The following is an 18,528-nucleotide window of genomic DNA, read 5'->3' on the forward strand; positions in this document are numbered from 1 at the left end:
GTGACACACTGCTTTGTTTGGTTATAGGTGAATCTCAGCTGCAGTGAGGTTACACTCCAGGAAGTTCTGCCCTCAGGGAATAACACAGCCCTGAAACCTTGCAAAGCACAGGGCCAAGACAAAATTCACAGCTGAACTGTGAACCTGACTTAATAAAAACACATATTTCTGATCCAACCACTACTTCCACCCTCTCCAAAAAGATAAAAAAAATAAAAAATCTGACTGCCCAAATGGAAACTGTTTTCATTTTCCTGTTAGATAATACAAGTTCAGCAAAATTTGATTACCCAAATATTTTTCTTTGTACTACCTTCATTTTACATGAGAGGATAAAATAATTCTAATGGGAAAACCTCAGAATATTATGGAACATTTTGTTAGTGATATAAAGTTAAGGAAACATTTTGTTAGTGATATAAAGTTTTTTACAATGAACTCTAGAAAACTATGGTCAAAGTAAAGCTTACAAAATCATGGTTTCTGAAAAATAAGGCAAGAAGGAAAAGGAAAAAACCCCAAATACCCCAAAATCCTCAAAAGACATGAAAATATGATCCTGCAGTTAAAAAAAAAAAACAAACCAGAGCATCCTAGATAATATCCCTCAAAGTCTTTTCAGTCACCAATGGCTGCAGAGATGTTCTGGCAGAGATACCTGGCATTACTCAACACAGCCATATGTACTGAGTCAGTAAAGTCCAAAGTAAGACATCTTCCTAGAACTATGCATGACTTTCAGGGGGAAAATGAAATAAATTTGAGAAGCCATATACATATTTATACAGCAAGGCAAAATGAAAGGCTAAATTCGTCTTAGAATGATACAGCAATGTAACATATGTGATATGGCTGCTGCTCCCTTGGTGCAAAATAATAAGCAGCAAACTTCTTTTTATTCAGTACTTATTTTGGATCACAAGAGATGATTACCTAGGATCAACCATACCTGTTCAGATCAAAAGTACACCTAACCCAGTGTGCTATTGCACACAGTGGCTGAAGGTTTATTTTTCAAGAGTTTAAGAACAGAGAAACAGAACAGTGATACTTTGCTGCATCTGCAAAAAACATCTGTGAGCCTGAAGGGATACTTTACTATTTTCTCTACCTAGATAGACTTCAGTTCCATGAACTTGTTTAGTTTTGAAAGACTCACAGAAGCAGTCAGATTGGAAGAGACCACAGAGTGTCACCTGGTCCAGCCTCTCTGCTCAGGAAGAGCCATCCCAGAGCTCATGGCACAGGATGGCATCCAGATGGTTCTGGAGTATCTTTCACTTGAGTAATGCATATTTTAATATCTGCAGCACTCTGAAACGTGAAGCTTAACCCCTCTTGTGTAAAGAAGCATTTTTAAACACCTGCCAGGTGCTGTTTCATTTGATGGCCTCTTCTGTGGGAAAGGATGATGAGCAGCCATTCTTTTCATCCTGTTTCCTAGGGGAAATCTTTCAGATGCCACATCAACTCAATACACGCCAGCACAGCAACAGCATAAAACTCACCTAACCTGCACCAATCAGGTGGTATCACACTGGAGCCAGCAAGGCTGCAAAAGCCTGGTCTTGTCCAACTATCAATAGCAGTTAATACAAAACCAGGAATGTTTTTCCTGGGACCATACCTGTCGTTGGTTTTCTGTCTCTAGTCTCAGCCTGGCCTCCACGCATCTCCTGGTCTCCAGGAAGGCTTGGCGCTGTGCTCTGTCTGATAGGTAGCTAATGAAGATTCCTGCAGTGTTCATACACATAAATAACACTGCCTGAGCTGCAATCTGCAATGAACAACAAACAGGATTTGATTAGACAGGAGAAGCAAAAATATCTGTTTAAAGAAATGAAAGAGATGAAGACAGCTTTGTAGGCTGCAAAAATAGCAGTTAGGAAAGTTTGCATAAAAGAATGTCTTGGATCTTAAGTAGAGACATCAACTTTGTAAGTTGTCTCTGCCTTGAGGATGAGATATGCAATATTTGGGGGCATTAAACTCTGGTTGAACCACAAATTATGTTTCCAAAAATTGACTCACAGAGCTCTAGCCAGGAATGATTACATATGTAATTAACAATTTGTTTTTGCACTGCCTCTTCTGCAAGAGAAACTTTGTGATTTGCTCCATGGCTTTAGTTTGGGAAGCAAGCCATATTAAGGAAAACAAAGAATATCAGTTAGCTATCAATTAATATCAGTGATAACAGTTATCAGTGATAATAGTTATTTAATTATTAATATCAGAGACAATAGTTATTATTAGCAACCAAATAAAATACATTCATTTTCAGCTGATGCCAAAGGACAAATTTACACAATCTGAATTCTGAACCATTCAACAGGGGAAGCTGAAAGGATAAGCAAATTCTTGCACAGCCAGTGCCTGTGTACACAGACATTTTCTTTGCTGAAGTCTACACAAGAGCTGAAGTGCTTTTCCTTGTAGAAGCTGTGTCACAGCTTCTTCCTTTTCCATATGAACTCAGGAAAGCCAAATGGGAGTGGATCCTTGGGCAGTGTAAATTTCAGTGGATTATTTATCTGTCATTGACCTTTCTTTGTGCTCTGCATGTTTTTAAGGCAGGGCACATCAACACCATTGAAGCAAGGATTGGTTGGGAAAGTAAGTAAGAAACTGGTAACATTTGACTGCACTAGAGACAGGAAAAATTTCTGCAGCCTCAGTACGTTTATCCAATATCTCATCCTTGTTATTAGTTGAGATTTCAAAGGCTTTGATAGCTATGGGTGATACCTACAGGATCATAACAACACCAGAACAACCACAGCAAGGCAGACCAAGTGTTCATCATTCAGGATACTTTTTCTGGTGGTGGAAAACAGAGAGTGTTCAGGCAGGAGTAGAAGGATAAAACAGTAGATAACGTATACAAAAGTACAGCAAGCATTCAGTGATGTTTTGTCAAAACAGTCTTGAACACTCCAGCAATCTGTGATGGCAGAACATTTTGGGACAGACATTGTATTTTTTTTACTATCCTCTAATAATCAGTTTTCCAAAAATCCAAGTGTTGTTTGTCCTGTTAGAGGACTCCCTGATCTCATTGTGATGCTTTGACTCAGATCTGCAGGTCCCACTTCCCACAGTCATGTGGGTTTGAAAGAGATCTGATATCGGACCAAAAGCATCTGGCAGAAACTTCAGCTTTATATATTCCCATATTTCTGAATCTGGAGTATTGTTCTAGTATGGTACAGGGAATTAATTTGCAATTTATGTCCATGAATAAATAATAATGCATATCCTGGCTCCAGATGAAGTTTTGTTTAACCTTTTCCAGAAGTAGATGTCTACACAAGGCTTGTGAGAAGTAGCACATGATTAGCATGATCCTTGCATTTCCCTGTCTTCCAGGATCCTCTAAGCTGGAAGTGGTATACTCAGTGCACCTGCACAAGTTTTCCTGATGCCTTTATCAAGTTAATAGTCCATTTGGCTCCTATGTCACTCAATAATAAAGATTTTTAACAATTTAATTACGTCCTTTATGATAAAAATGCTTCTTTTTGTTTCCTTTATTTCAATTTTATAATTTCTTTGAGTGCTGCATCATGTTCATAAACAGTGAGTAACCATTTCCAATTAATTAGCTCATCATTGTTCCTGATTTTACTGACTTAAAACATAACCCCTTACTTTTACTTTTTAAAAGGGAGGAATTTGAGGCTCTTTAGTCACTCTGCATGTATCACTGTTCTCTCTTTTCACTTTCTGCTTTTTTCCTGTTGTCTACCATACCCTATTTTACTGGAGACATGCTGCCCTAGACCAGCCAGCTTCCCCCAGACACTCTCTGCCTTTGCTCCAAGATAAATCAGAGAAGGCAGTAATTTTTCTATGAAATAACTCCTTTCTGGTGCAAGCCACTAAGAGGTGTATGATGAGCTGACATGAGATTAAGACTCTCAATCAGAACTAGTTCAGAACTGAATTGTTCAGCAGGACAACTGAAATCAGCTGTGGGAAGTTGGAGGAGTCAACTTTTCAAACCTTTTTGACTGACTTTTAACTTTGGCCTGGACTGTATTTTCACACATACTAGGAAGGTTAGAGTAGAGGGTGAAAAAAAAAAATTCCTCCAGAACATTTGAAAAATGCATTTCAACAGTGAAAGCAGTGACAAGGTGGCCTCCTTTGCTTGCAAAGTCATTTGCAATTTCCTCATGAGCCCAGTTCAGTCACCCATCTCTGCTAATGCTCAGGACTTGTTCCACTCACTTCAGCAGATCTCCTTAGAGCAAATGCACTGGAATTTGACTTTCAATTAGATTTCATGGGTACATAATTTGATTTGGACAAAGGGAATAATGGAAAACATGTTACAGGTAAAACAACAGCTTATGCAGGGGCAGAATCAGCTTTCCTGACACATGGTAGTCTGATTGAAACCATTCCAAAGAGTGAAGCATTATGACTTGCAAGGCATACTAATCTGGGGCTCTTGTTAATAAAAGAACAAAAAAGACATGTAAGACTTGAGTCTTTCATTGCTGCTCCTTTTTTTCTAGAGCTTACTGGGGCCAATTTCAGAAGTCTTGGAGGATTTTCTACAACTTATCAAGGCTGCAAGCCAGGACAGACTCTATTTTCAAAGATGTACAATGTTTCATATCTTTTTGACTGACCTGAAAATAATCATTGCTCACACAGTAGGGAAGCAGAGGCATAGTGTGGAAAAAAAATACTTTCACAACATTTATGTCAATTTGTACTTTGCACAGCACTTAAATAACGAACAGTAGTAGCACAGCAAGTGATCTTAAAAAGCCATGAGTGATATATTTTGATTTTAAATGGGGCTTTGAGGGGGACTGCTTCTTGAATATTTAAAAAATGCAATGAAGGCACCCTTCACCACACTGCTTGGGAATATCTCTGCAACAGGATCGTCACTGTCCCTGCTGAACCTGCAGTTACACCTAATCACATAATAGGATGAACAGAGCTAAAGGAAGTTACTTGACAAGATCACTGAGGCAGAAGAATCACAGAATCACAGAGTCATCAAGGTTGGAGGAGATCTTCAAGAGAAGCCATTCCAAGCACCAAACTCAGCAGCACCATAATCACCGTTAAATAACATCCAAGGTTCCACATCTAGATGCCTCTTGATTAATTCCAGACTCTACTGCCTCCCTGGTCAACTTATTCCAACTCTCTCAAAGAGAATTTTGTTTCTAATATCTAATCCTGGCACAATCTAATTTAAGAGCATTTCTTTTTGTCTTTTCACTTGAGACATGGCAGAAAAGACTGACACCCACCTCACTAAAACCTCCTCTAATGTAGTTGTAGAAATCAGTGAGGTCCCCCTGTGTGTCCTCTTCTGCAAATGAAACAAGCCCTGCTCTCTCAGCCACTCCTCACAGGACACATTTTCCAGACCCTTCACCAGTTTCATTGCCCTCCTTTGGACATGCTCCAGCACCTCAGTGTCCCTTTGGAAGTGAGGTGCTCAAGAAGAAGCAGCCATTAAAATTCTTACTCCAAAACTCTGCTCTTCATTTCTCATAGGACATGGTTAAGAACTTAGTCCACATAAAAATCACTTGTCAAATAAATGGTCACTTATGAAGTGTCCTCCATAAAGGCACCTCAGAACCTTTTGCAAAATCATTATGAAAACTAGCAAAAACCAAAAGATATCAAAGGAGAGGGTGCAAGTCAGACAAGTGAGCTTAGTTTAAATTTGACAGAACACATTGATTCAATAACATCACTTTTATCTGCTACTCATATAAAAAAGGCTTTTCCAAGACAGCTGAAACCAAGGAAACATTTTGAGTTGATTTGGGAAACACCAGGTTTCAAAGAAACAACTAAAAGGCACCAGACATGGCTCATCAGGAAGAAGTGATAATCAAAGCAGGTACAATATAGTAATGCAAGAGAACAGGAAAATGAAAATTCATTGAAAAGATGGCAAAGTAACTCCTGTGTCTGTTGTGAAGTGGTAGGCAATAAGCTACAGACAGTTTTCAAGGCAGAGTTGAATCTAGGCCAGGAAGCAGGAAGTTCAGAAGGGCACAGGTGAGATATTGGGCTAAGCACAGCAACAATTCTTAGGCATTTCTGCTATTAAGATCACCTAACTGAGTTGGCCTTCCTTAGGAGTTTACACAGAATCCTGAGAGCTTATGAATAACTGGAAGCAAGTTAAAGAAGGTTTGGCAAATGTCAGAAGTTTCAAGACTTCAAAAATCATAACTGGACTGTGTTTTAGTTTTACCATGATTTCTCTTTTTGAAATATGGAGTTGCCCATCAGGGAATTTAGGGCCATTAGACCAGCCATTAACAGATGTTTATGTAGTGTATAGTGATTGACTGAGTTTAGCACTTCCAAAAAATACATAACCTGAGGAAAAGTGAATATTTATGAACATTCAACAAACCAAATGGATTGGAAATATGTTGATTGATAGATGGTCCTAAAAGATGGTAACTGATGCATGCAATCTCCATCAAGAAGTTGAGACAACAGCATATATCTACATGGAAAGAACAGTGGAGGCAGAGGAGAGAAAGCTGAAATTACTCTGAAATCCAGGAGGACAGTGAACTTGTGTGTTGCTACCTCAAGTGCAGAAATACACTCTAGATTGTTTAGCAGAAATAAACCTATTATTAACCTCTTCAGCAGACAATTTTTTTTCTGCTGCATAGAAACAGAGCAGTGTTGGGGCTGATGTCACCCAAACACAAGTGAGAAGTAAAGAAATGGTTTTCAATGTAATCTCCAGCTAGACATCCTCAGGGCTCTAGAAAGAAATTAGAGTATTTCTTGACTGTTTTGGAAAAACAGGGAAAGTAAACTTAGAGAGTGTTTTCAGCATGTGCCACATAAAGAACTGGTTGCTATGGTAATTATTATTGGATAATTAAGTTTGGAGAAGCATTTTGATTCTTCATTAGTTGTTTAACTAAAAATAGAAGTTCACCACAAGGTTGTTTTTTAGTAATTAAAATGTCTCAGAAAATGCTCTCTCCTTTCTTGATCACTGTGTTTCTTGGGTTATTTGAGGGAAAATAAATGCTTTTATAAGAACTTATCACCAGGAATGGACTGAGAGTTGCACAAGAAGACCAAAATGCTCTACTTTCTCTAAAATGGGAACATCTGGCAGCACAGACTCTACAGCTCTCTCACTGCTGAGCTGCAGCAAGCCTTTCTCTCCCACTGAGAGTATGATTTTATGAATCAAAGCTCTTGGCAGAGAAACTAGTAAGTACCTGTTTCTCTGTACTGCCTTATGCCCACCTTGATCCCTCAGTACAGCTTCCCCTTTGCCGTGCCAGATCAATTATTTGTGGGACCATACTGTGAACTATATCAGGGAACTTAGCCAACTTAAAAAACAAACATTTGGTGTTGGCCGTATCTAGAGCAATCGTCTGATTAAGTTCACAGCACAGCCTCCACAGGAAGAGGAAGCATGTGAACATTCATAGCTGGCACTGCTGCCAACTCATTAAATGGAAATCATTGCTGCCTTATTGTTAAATCACCTTGTAAAGAGTGTTTTTATTCCTAAGGTTCACTCATTCTGACTTCTCCTGGGTCTAACTGCTAAATTCCCCCAGCTGTGTTAAGAGCCAGTTTTGTTTGTTTTAGTTTGTGGCTGCTTTTTCACTAACTTTTATTGGAAACCAATCTGACACACAAAGGTGCCCAAACTGATGCCTCGACTTTCTGGAAAACTCAGTTGTCCCTGATCCTCTCTATTTTTCAGTGCATAAGTACAACAGATGTTTAACTCCTACTCACAGCTGGAGTGAGTGCTACTCTTATCTATCTACATACATGTACTTTACTGAAAGACAGAAATATACCACACCCCTGGGAAGACAGGGATGGAGAATAGCATAATGTTTATTTATGGTAAAGTTAGACAAGCACAGACTATGATGGTTAAGAACAGCTTTACCCCACCCACCCTTGATTTGCTACATGGGAAAGAAGCCATTTGTACCAGTGTCACCATCTGATTTCATGTTTAGAGCTGAATTTTGTGGTTCAGCTGTGCACAGCTCCCATGGGAACATTGGCTGATTCTTCAAAAATTCCAATCTTATTTATGCCTCTAGGAGAGCTGAGACCTTTTAAGATGCCTTATCTTGTAGCTAGCAGAGCTGTCATTAGAGGACTTCACAGAGTGCTTAGGAAGAGACTGGCCTTTAAGGTGCAAAATATGTGCAGCCTCCAAGCAGGTTGGCCCTATCAAATCATAAAGGGTACCACAAGAAATTATTATATTACCTTCAATGAAAACAACTGGTTTCAGACAATGTTTTCTCCACCCTGTTGCAGAATATTCTAACATGAATTTTTGTCCTGTTAGTGATTTAGAAAACAAAAACTGTTTTCCCTTTGAACAATGACAAGTTTGCATATAATCAATTGCTCCAGTTCAAGATAGTATTTGAAAACATGTATCTTTAGTATTCAGGAGTGTGATTTGTTATTAGAAAAAATAGCTGTATCCTTTTTTGTTCTTCCTCCCGTTGAATTCATTAGAAATGTAGAAAATTGATTGCCTGATTAAGTTGCTTATAAATAGCTAAAGCCACACAAATTTTGTAAGTCAGCTACCAACTATGGCAAAACTTTTGCAACATGGTGTGGTACAAGAGATCTTCCAAGAAAATAATATCAATCATAAAATACCATAATTGTATCTTAAATCATTTCAGACACATAAGGACTGAAATAACTGAGGGATGCAGAGGCTGTCAAGAAAATACATAACCCTGCTAGTGCCATCGAGCAGCCCCAAAGTTTCAACATATCTCCTCCTAGTCCCCTTGAGTTTGTCTAAAATTTAGAGTTCAGGAATAATTTTAATAATAAAACAAATCTATTCTGGGACTTTGGATCCTTTTTTGGTACTTTTTTTATAGATGTTAAAGTGACTAGACATGACTGGGACAATGTCAGTGGCAGGGTCATAGCCCATGCATACAGGGGAATGGACAAAGATGGGAAAATTACCTTCACTTTTTAGAAACTCTTTTCCATGGCTGTAAGGTATTTACTGAACTCTCTGACACTTAGCTAGGAACTGATCCTGAACTATGCAGTGAAATCTGGTGGTCACATCTCCAGTTCACTGAGCAGCACAGCACCCTTTTGTCATCATTTTGTATTCCGAATGCTATCCCCTCCAGATGTCTAAAATGCTCCCATTTAGGAAAAAAAAGTCTTCTCTTTTTGACATGTTAGTTAGGTACCTTTTTCCTCTGCTTTGAGACAGCTGTATTGCAGGGCAATGACAAGGAGAAATCTAAAGACAAATCTTCCAGACATAATTATTTCATTGCCAAAAAGCATCTCCTTGTTTGGTGTCTTTATAAGTTATAAAGGGCTCAGACAGGAATCTCTTCTTCAAATGTATGTGACCCTGAAACCACAGCACATGTACTACAGAAATACTTTAAATTACCTGTGCTGTCTAACCAGGAGTAGATCTTGCAAAAACACACACAAAAAAAACCCAGCAAAAAAACAAGGCACAGCACATCATCCTGTGCCGTAGAGAACACTGGAAGCAGCCTGTGGCAGTCAGTGAAAATTAGGAAACAAAGAGATAGTATTTCCCAGGTCATTGCTCAGAGGGGAGTGCAAAGCAGCTGTTTCTCTTCCTGCACTTCCATATTTCAGACTCATGAAGCTCTGTCTGACTCTGAAATTTTCCCTATACTTTTCTATTGCCAGTGACAATAAATTGGGTGGAGCTGTTGATCCCCTGAAGGCAGAGAGACCCTTCAGATCGACCTGGACATATTAAACACCTGGGCAATCATCAGCTGTATGAAGTTTAACAAAAACAAGTACTGGATTCTGCACCTGGGACAGGGCTGTGGAAAGGGACCTGGGGGTCCTGGTTGATGGAAAGTTGAACATGAATCAGAGGTGCCCTGGCAGCCAGGAGGGTCAAGACTGTCCTGAGGGGCATCAGGCAGAGCATTGTCAGCTGGCAAGGGAGGGGATTGTCCCGCTCTGCTCTGCACTGGGGCAGCCTCACCTCAAGACCTGTGTTTTGGGCACCAGAGATCTTAGAAAGATATAAAGCTATTACAAAATGTTCAAAGAGAAATTATGAAGATGCTGAAGGACCTGGAGAGGATGACATATGAGGAACAGCTGAAATTACTTGATGATAGATGTCATCACAGTCTGCAGTTTCCTCATGAGGGGAGGTGGAGTGTCAGGCACTGGTCTCCTCACTCTCCTGACCAGTGACAACACTCAAGGGAATGGCCTGAAGTTGTGTCAAGGGAGGTTCAGGTTGGATATTAGGAAAAGGTTCTTCAGCTAGAAGGTGTTTGGGCCCTGGAACAGGCTCTCCAGAGAAGTGGTCAGGGCCTCAAGCCTGACAGAGCTGAATGAGGATTTGGACAATGTTCTCAGGCACATGGTGATTGCTGGAGTTGTCGGGTGCAGGGCAAGGAGCTGAACTTCAATGGTCCTTGAAGATCCTTTTCAGCTCAGGATATTCTATGATTCTATGCAGCTGTCCACCCTTAAAAAACTGCATATTTACTGTTCAAAACAAATATCAAAGTAATTATGTTCAAAAGGAGCACATTCCATTTAAAACTGCTTGAGAAATAAATTACTCCAACTGAAATTTACAACATCTAAACAAAGATTTACAAGAAATTAATCTGAAATGGGGAAGTACATCCATGATTTCCTGGATATTGAGAATTAAAAATAATGGCTCTGGGGTTTTTTTGAAGCAACCCTTACAAAATATTAAATTTTCTCCTTGCATTACATTAATGGATATCTGAGTTTTAAATAACTGTCTCCCAGTAATGTACCAGCATTTGAGGACCAAGCACTAAACATCATCTCACTGACAAAAAATTCCAGATGACACTTTCTCTGGGAAAGTCTGAGAGTATCACTGTGTTTAGAATAAGCCTGGACAATCTAAAAGTAGGATGTGAAAGTCAGTTCTGGAAATTTTCTTCAAATTGTTACAATAGTTTTACCTAAGTCAATGTCAGATACCCAAAGCAGAAGAAATCCTAGTAGATCCCTTATTAGATGATGCAACTAATGAGGAGTAATGGAAGAAAAAGAAAAAAAAACCCACATATCAAAGTTGCTTTACAGCATTGGAAAGAGTTTCATTACATTTTAAGGAGAAGCAAATTACGTAGTGTGAGTTTCTGCTAAGTATTTTTGGGGTGTTGTTCTGCACAGCTCTTTTTATTGCTCTGGATAATGGCTCTTATCCAAAGTAAGATGTGAAAAGAGAATGACCAATAATTATGTTTTTAGGGCTGACAGCTGTTCATCTTTTCTGGAATACGTCATTGTCCTTTCCATCTGATGAATTGTATTCATGTCCCAGAAATTACCTGCAGGACCTACTCCATGGCTCTTCCCACTAGAACTGGCAATTGTCATAATTTGTGTGCAGGTGACCCTGCCTTGGTGCATTCCGCAGAGCTCTAACAACAAGAGAAGCTTTTCATTATTCTTCCTAGTATGTTAGGCCAGGTTGCATGTATTTTCCTCTGAATTACCAAGCTATGTCCATAGAACAAAGGAAGATGCAAGATTCTGCAAACTATTTTTCCCTTTTGATGTTACAATGGAAAAAAATAGAGTGATAGCAAAATGTAATGATCTGAAATTACTCTTGAACTCTTTATCAAGAAATAGACAACCTTATGAAATCCACTCTAGTCTGTGTCAGAGTGAGACTAATACCTATTAAAAAGAGAATTGGTTTAACAGAAATAATACTGAGAATACTGCTAATGAAAAATACATGAGGGATATCACAGTGTTGAGTGTACTTTTCCAAAACCTGCTTGTATTCTGATGGGAAGCTCTAATAATTACCTGTGTGTGTTAATCAGTGATACCCGCTGGCAAACAAACTATCCCTTACAGCTGTTCTTTTTTTAAACTATTCACCCAAAAAAAAAAAAAAAAGGCCAAAACAGTGATGTAAACAAATGTTCTTATTTTTTACAGCAGGCCAATCTCAAGGCTACGTTTTTTCCCCACAGTTTGACCTGTGGCTGCCATTCTGCACAGGTGTCACTGGTGATGGAGTTTGCCCATTGAATTTACAGCTGATTGATGTGTGAGACAGCAAAAATCAACTTAGAGTCTCCAGATCAGGTTTTAGCTTTGATAGACCAGAAATAACATGGAAAATATCTTCTCCCTTCAAATTTCTCATCATGGCTGCTCTGCTTCCACTTAAAATTATTTTTTGAAAAGTGACCCGAAAGCTCCAATAAAAGAAATTGATATTCCTGTCTTCATTTTTTCCCTCAGTATCTCCTTTTGTTGCTGACAGTGAAGATCTGAAAACCAGGAAAAGACAGAACTCAACAATTCCATTTTTAGAGTCCTTTCCTAGCAAAACCTTAAAAAACCCCAAAACAAAAAAAAAAAAAAACAAACAAAACAAAACAAAACAAAAAAAGAAAACCAAAAAAAAAAAAACCAAGAAAAAACACCTATTTTCTTAGCTGTCCCTGTTGAGCTGTAAACATGAGATTTACACTTCAGAGAAATCTTGGGCATACTAAAAGAAGTAGTTGTAGTCTTACTTCAGTGTACACAGAATTTCAGGCATCCTTAGCCACACTGAGAATCAGTGCTGAAACCTTGGGAGACTTCCGGCAATGGAGAGCCCATGAAGATTTGGATGAACTTGCAAGGAAAGCTTTAGGATGGCTGGGAATTTATAGTAGGGCCCAGGAGACTTTGTCCTCCAGGGCTGAAATGAACATGTCTTAGGCACAGCAGACGACATGAGTCACTCAAGGTTAAACAGGGATTTTATTGATATCTAATGTTATTTGATATTTCCTTTAAAGTCTGCTTTATCTCAAGTTTTTTAAGCTATCATTTAGGGATATCCTGGACAGAAAATAGGGAAAGGACATAGGAGCAAATGGAAATGTACCAGACAAAAGCCATGAGAGGTTACAACATTCCAGACCTGCTGGATTAAAACTTTATCTCAGAGAGTTAGGCGAGGACAAACATTTTCCTTTGTGAAACCTGTGGGTGTTGTTCTGCTATTAGTCATGGTGAACGCTTCAGTGTGGTGAGCTAGAAGAAGTCAAACTGACATCAAAAGTACAGAGAGTGCTGTGGGAAAGAGTTTATTCAGTCCTCGGCTGACAGAATATACCAGAGACAAATAATGAAGGATTAGGCTTCTCCTGACACTTTGCTAGCAGAGGAGACATATAGTGCAGGATTCATTTTGCACTGACAGTGGTGTGATTTAGGACTAATTCCTTTGAAGGCAGTGGCTTATTCTGGTTTAAAACAAGGATGGGATTAACTTCAAACCCTGATATTTACCGTGAGCCAAATTCTCCTTGCCTGACAATACAAGCCATGCCTTTGTTCTCCCTGCTTGTATAAGCACGAGAAACAGAAACTGGACTGTTCATGGAATATTAAATAAATGACGCAAAGCAAAACAACCTGCCTCTGATGTTGAATAGCGAATCCTGCTGATACAAGGAATGTTGCTGGAGACTGTTAAAACTTGATGGACATAAACTAACAAGAGAAGCCCCTCAGATTATTTACATAAGGATGGCTGGGTACAGGATTTGATACAATGAACAGCCATGAATGATGTGGATATTTTTGCAGCTCGGGTTGTGTAAAGGAACCCACTCAGGAGCAAGGTCAGTCTTTACCTATTCACACAGAAGCTGATTGTCTTCAAAAGGAAATTTTCTGGAGCAAAACAGTGTTTGGTCTTAGTGAGTATTTAGTTCACAGATTTAATATTTAAGTCAATATCACTGTAGTCAGGATACGTAAATATTGTGCTTCTAGGAGCACTCAAGCAGACCAGTGCTTGAAAAGAAACTGAGTGTGGTTTTTGGACATGCTGGTGTATGAATACCAAGGCTGGTGACACTGTGTTTTGTGGCACAAAAACCATCCTATCTTGAATTTCAGCCAGGAATTCAGGCAGGGGAGAGAACATTACTTCTGAGCTTTAAAAAAGAAAACTAAAGACAATTAGTTTTATAAACTGGTCTTCCAACTGGTTAATATTTTTTGAAAGCCAGGCAATTCTAGTAGTTAAATTATGAAAGGGATGGAGGAAAAGGGTCACAGGTAATGACAGGGTGAGGCACTTCATTGAGTTTAATGCTTGATCCAGATTCCATCTCCTTAATGAAGATATTCATCCTGACCCTTTAAAGCAATCTCTTCCAACAATCTTAATCTGTTAGGTATGAGAACATGAGTGAAACAAAGCATTTCAGATATCCTAAGGAATCGCTTATGGCTCCTTCCTGATAACAATTTGAATATTTTGGTATCCCTACAAGGATTAAATCAGTTCTTACTGCACAAGTTGTGCCACTCAGCCAGTTAGCATTGATCAGATTGTTTCAAAAAAAAAAAAAAAAAAAAAGAAAGAGAAATTTTCTGTTCTTAAAAGTAAAATAAGGCCACAGCCAAGCTCCATTGTACAGAACTATGAACTCACTAGTTGTTGATATAAAGTGATATCTCACTGCTGACACTGTACAGTAACTACGTGTGTAACCTATATTAAATTCTAGGTGAAAACAAGAACAAGTTCAAATGACTTCTCCATGTTGTCATCCTCATGAATATTTACATCCATTTGTCAGCATGATTAATCATTATATGAGTACAAGTCTTACATATTTTTTCCAATAAATACACCATGTAGTAGTGTAATAAATTAATTTTTCCAGGCCTTTTGGTCTTCTTTCTTACTTTCTGACATGTTCTTATACAGTATTTTACACAGAGTTTACAAAAAAAGACAAGGACCCTAAATCATGCCAGTTATTGCTTTTAAGGAGAAAAATATTGATTATAAAAGTAGAATATGTGACAAAATACTGCACAAGATGATATTAAAAATACAAATATTGTGGAACAATACCTGGAGACAAGCAAGATAAATATGGAGAACCAGAACAGTTTTATGAAGTGCTAATATTTTTCAAAAAGTGTGTGTGTTTCTATGATAAAATTTTCAGTTCTTTGCAGAATTTGGAAAAACCCCAAACTCCACTCTCACATCTTTTATATTTCCCTAGTGAGTAGTAAAGCAGTGGAACTGCTGCCTTTCTTACAACCTCAGACTTTTAGGTGTGGAAATGCCTTTCTTAGGCTGATAAATGTCTGGTGGCCCCCAGAAGGGAAAATGTGGTGACATAGAAATATTTAAGTTTCAGAACACACCTGCAGCATGTGGGAAGCATGTGGCACTCCTCAGCTCCCAGTTCAACTGGAAAACTGAAATGGAAGGATCATTGCCACTCAGACCTGTAAAATCCCTCCTCTGGGATGTGCCAGCTCCTGCTGACCTCAGTATTCAATAAAAACTTTGCTGGATGACAAGGCATCTGGAAAAATGCATCCTAATCCATACACTGTCAATGTATGTATCATACTCAAAATTATTATTATGATGAAAAACCTAGGATGTCCTACCTTAACCTACCACCTGACTTCCATTAAGAACAAGAGTAACTGTATTTTGCCTGTGTGTTTAATACCATCCTCCCCCTTGAACAAAAAATCCAGCATAATTTGCAAAGTACTCATTTTTTAAAGAGAGTCTTGTGTCTAGCAGGAGTAGAAATGGTTGTCTGAAAATAATTCATTAAAGTTGTCTGTATAATTACTCTGAATGACTACTACTGATTTTGTAGTCTGTAAATGAAAGCATTTTGCTGAAAGACTGAATTGCCCTTCACAACATGAAAAACAGGATTAAAATATCCTGCCAAGGTCAGAGTTTGTTGCCCTTGAAGAGAACATTAGCCAACAGGTTCCCTGAGTTACTGTTGTCTGCTACTAAGGGCTTTCTTGTTATAGGAGAAGGAAGGAAATATTTTGTGTCTGTTCCACAGTAAAAGCCCAATTCCCTTTTGGTGTCAGTGTGGGATGCCCAGCCCTATGGAAGGAGCTCTGTTACTGCAGTGACAGAGAGCATCCTCAGGTCGAATGAACCTGTTGGGGATGTCACACATGGAGAAACTTGGCAAGAGACAAGATATTCCATGAGCACTCCCAGAGTTTAGGATGGACTTTTAGATGCAAAATTAGAAACAGGACTCTTCCACCTCTTAAGAATGCTCCAGCTACTCAGCAAGCATTAATTAGTCTCTATATTTACTTATGTATTCCTATATTTTTTCCATTATTTTCATGTGCACCACATATTTAGGGATGGTCCTAAAGTCAGCTGCAGTCCCAAAGATTTCTGAGACAATTTTTTAGTGTACACAATTGCTGAAATATTTGCTTAGAGCAGGAAAAACCAGGAAAATTCTTATTCTTTATAATTAAGTGGTATATGCACATTTATACAATAGAAATAATCTAAAATAACACTGCACCTTTGAATATATTTATGTGTATATATCCATGAAATTAAATAAATTAGACCAGGTTAATGACATAAGATGAAGAAGATTAAAGGTGAACTAAAATGAGCCGATGATGACATAAAAAATACTTTTCAATGGTCAAAAATAGCCCCTATTCAATCAAGAGATTCACTCTTCTCTGGTTTTTTTTTTTTTTTGTCTTCAATATGACGCTATTGGCAACACAGTCTCTCTACCAGTTTTGTCTCTCTTGGAAGAGACAATCATATTCTGTCATTTTCTTGCACCATCAACAATATTACTGGCTAACATTTGAACCAACATTTCTGTAGCAAACCACAAATATAAATACCTGAAGCTGTGGCATTTCAGGCTACATAAATGAAAATAATTCAGACTAATCCATCAGCCTCAGGGCAGCAATCATTGTATATATGAAATGGTTTTCTTCTTTTGAAACTGGGGGTGAGAACACTTTGCATCATAGTCAAAATTAGGAGCAAGTATCATTTAATTATAGAAAGTAGGGCATGAGAGGACCTTGATAAGTCACTTAACACACGCTCCAGGGTCCTGAATATTACCCAAATCACTCCTAAAAATTACCTCTCTAAACTGTTTAATTATACCTCAAGGTAAAACCTTCCAAATAAAATGAGGTTATTTAAGACACGGTTATTAGGTTGTTTTTTCAAGATTTCTCCTACTATCTAATGTAACCATTCCATAGAGTAACTTAACCCATCATGTCACAATCACTCATAGATGAAACAAAGAGCAATTGATTTCTTCCTCTCTGTAGCAACCCCTTCCATATTTGAAAGTTGTCACAGCTGTCACTTCATTTTCCTTTAGAGTAATCCTCTATCCTGAGAAGCAGTGAAAATAAACAGGATCCACTGCGACTGAAAAGAGTATGTTTAAAATCATCAGTGCTTTCTTGACAGAAATTTTAATTTCAAATTTTAATTTTGTCTAAAGGATAGTTGCTGGATAGATGGATCTGTTGCTCAAAACATTGTTCTAACTTTGGTAGACCAACTGCCTGAGGGTAAACCTGCCTCCAGCTATTTTTGGCACTTAAGACTGCTGAGAAAGCCTCAGAAACACCACAGTACACACATACAAACACACACACACTTCTATCACATCTCTGAACATTAACGCAGCAATCTGACCATGTGAAACTGAATGGTTGGTACTGGTACAGGAATGTTTTTTTTGCTGGTAGAAAGAAAGACATGTATTACTATTGTTCAAACTCTTCCACCTATAATATTGCACAGACCACAGAGATCTAGAAAGCGGAGACAGAATTGTTCCCCAAAAGAAGCATGGAGTGAGCACGTGCCTGATGTTTGCTGTAAACTTGTTCTCTGGCAGTGCTTGATGTCCGTAGATGGTGATGGGGAAGACAAGGTTGCTGCTTTGAGCTTTGAACCATATAATGGTGATGAGCCCACAGAACAACTCCCATGAAGAAATGAGAGCTGATGACATGTGGTAGACTCTGTAGCTTTAGGTTTATGGTTAGACTTGATGACCAAAGTGTCTTAGTCAGCCTAAATGATTGCACGATTCTATCGTACAGACCTGCAGGCAAGTCCCTCCCATCACTGGGCACTAGGATGGGCTGGAGTCTGTGCAGAAGGCACAGCATGTAAACCAGGCCTCATCCTGTGATCACAGATGTGCCTTGCACATGACCATGTAACCATGTTCAGTCTGGATTCCCATATTAGTTCTGCCCTCCAGATCCTCAGTAGATCTTTGTATCTGCATTCTTGAAACAATAACTCTACTGCTATCACAGAATCAATGAGTTTGGAAAGGACATCTGGAGATAATTTTGTCAAATCTTCCTCAAAGCAGGATCACCTGCAAGCTGCTTAAGGTCTTGTCCAGTCAGATTTTGAATATTTCCAAGAACGAAGACTTCACAACACCTCTAGACAACCTGTCATAGTGCTCATTCACATTTAGAGTAAAAATATTTTTTTTTAATATGTACAAGTAGAATCTACTGCATTTCAGTTCATGTGCATTGACTATCATCCTGTCTCTGGGCACTGCTGTGAAAAGTTTGTCTCCTTACTTTTTTAGAGTAATCTAGTCATACATA

At 38.6% G+C, this 18,528-nt stretch overlaps 1 protein-coding gene across 1 annotated transcript in view; it reads right to left on the reverse strand.

The window, feature by feature from the left end:
• Nucleotides 1–18,528, reverse strand: part of ADCY8 (adenylate cyclase 8) — a 116,411-nt gene that overhangs the window by 84,806 nt on the left and 13,077 nt on the right. The window contains 1 exon segment of the mRNA XM_041488084.1: nt 1,628–1,777. Within this exon segment, the coding sequence (XP_041344018.1) occupies nt 1,628–1,777 (150 nt within the window).

The sequence above is a fragment of the Pyrgilauda ruficollis genome, unplaced genomic scaffold (assembly GCF_017590135.1).
Source record: "Pyrgilauda ruficollis isolate IOZ18807 unplaced genomic scaffold, ASM1759013v1 scaffold87, whole genome shotgun sequence".
NCBI classification, from domain to species: Eukaryota; Metazoa; Chordata; class Aves; order Passeriformes; family Passeridae; genus Pyrgilauda; species Pyrgilauda ruficollis.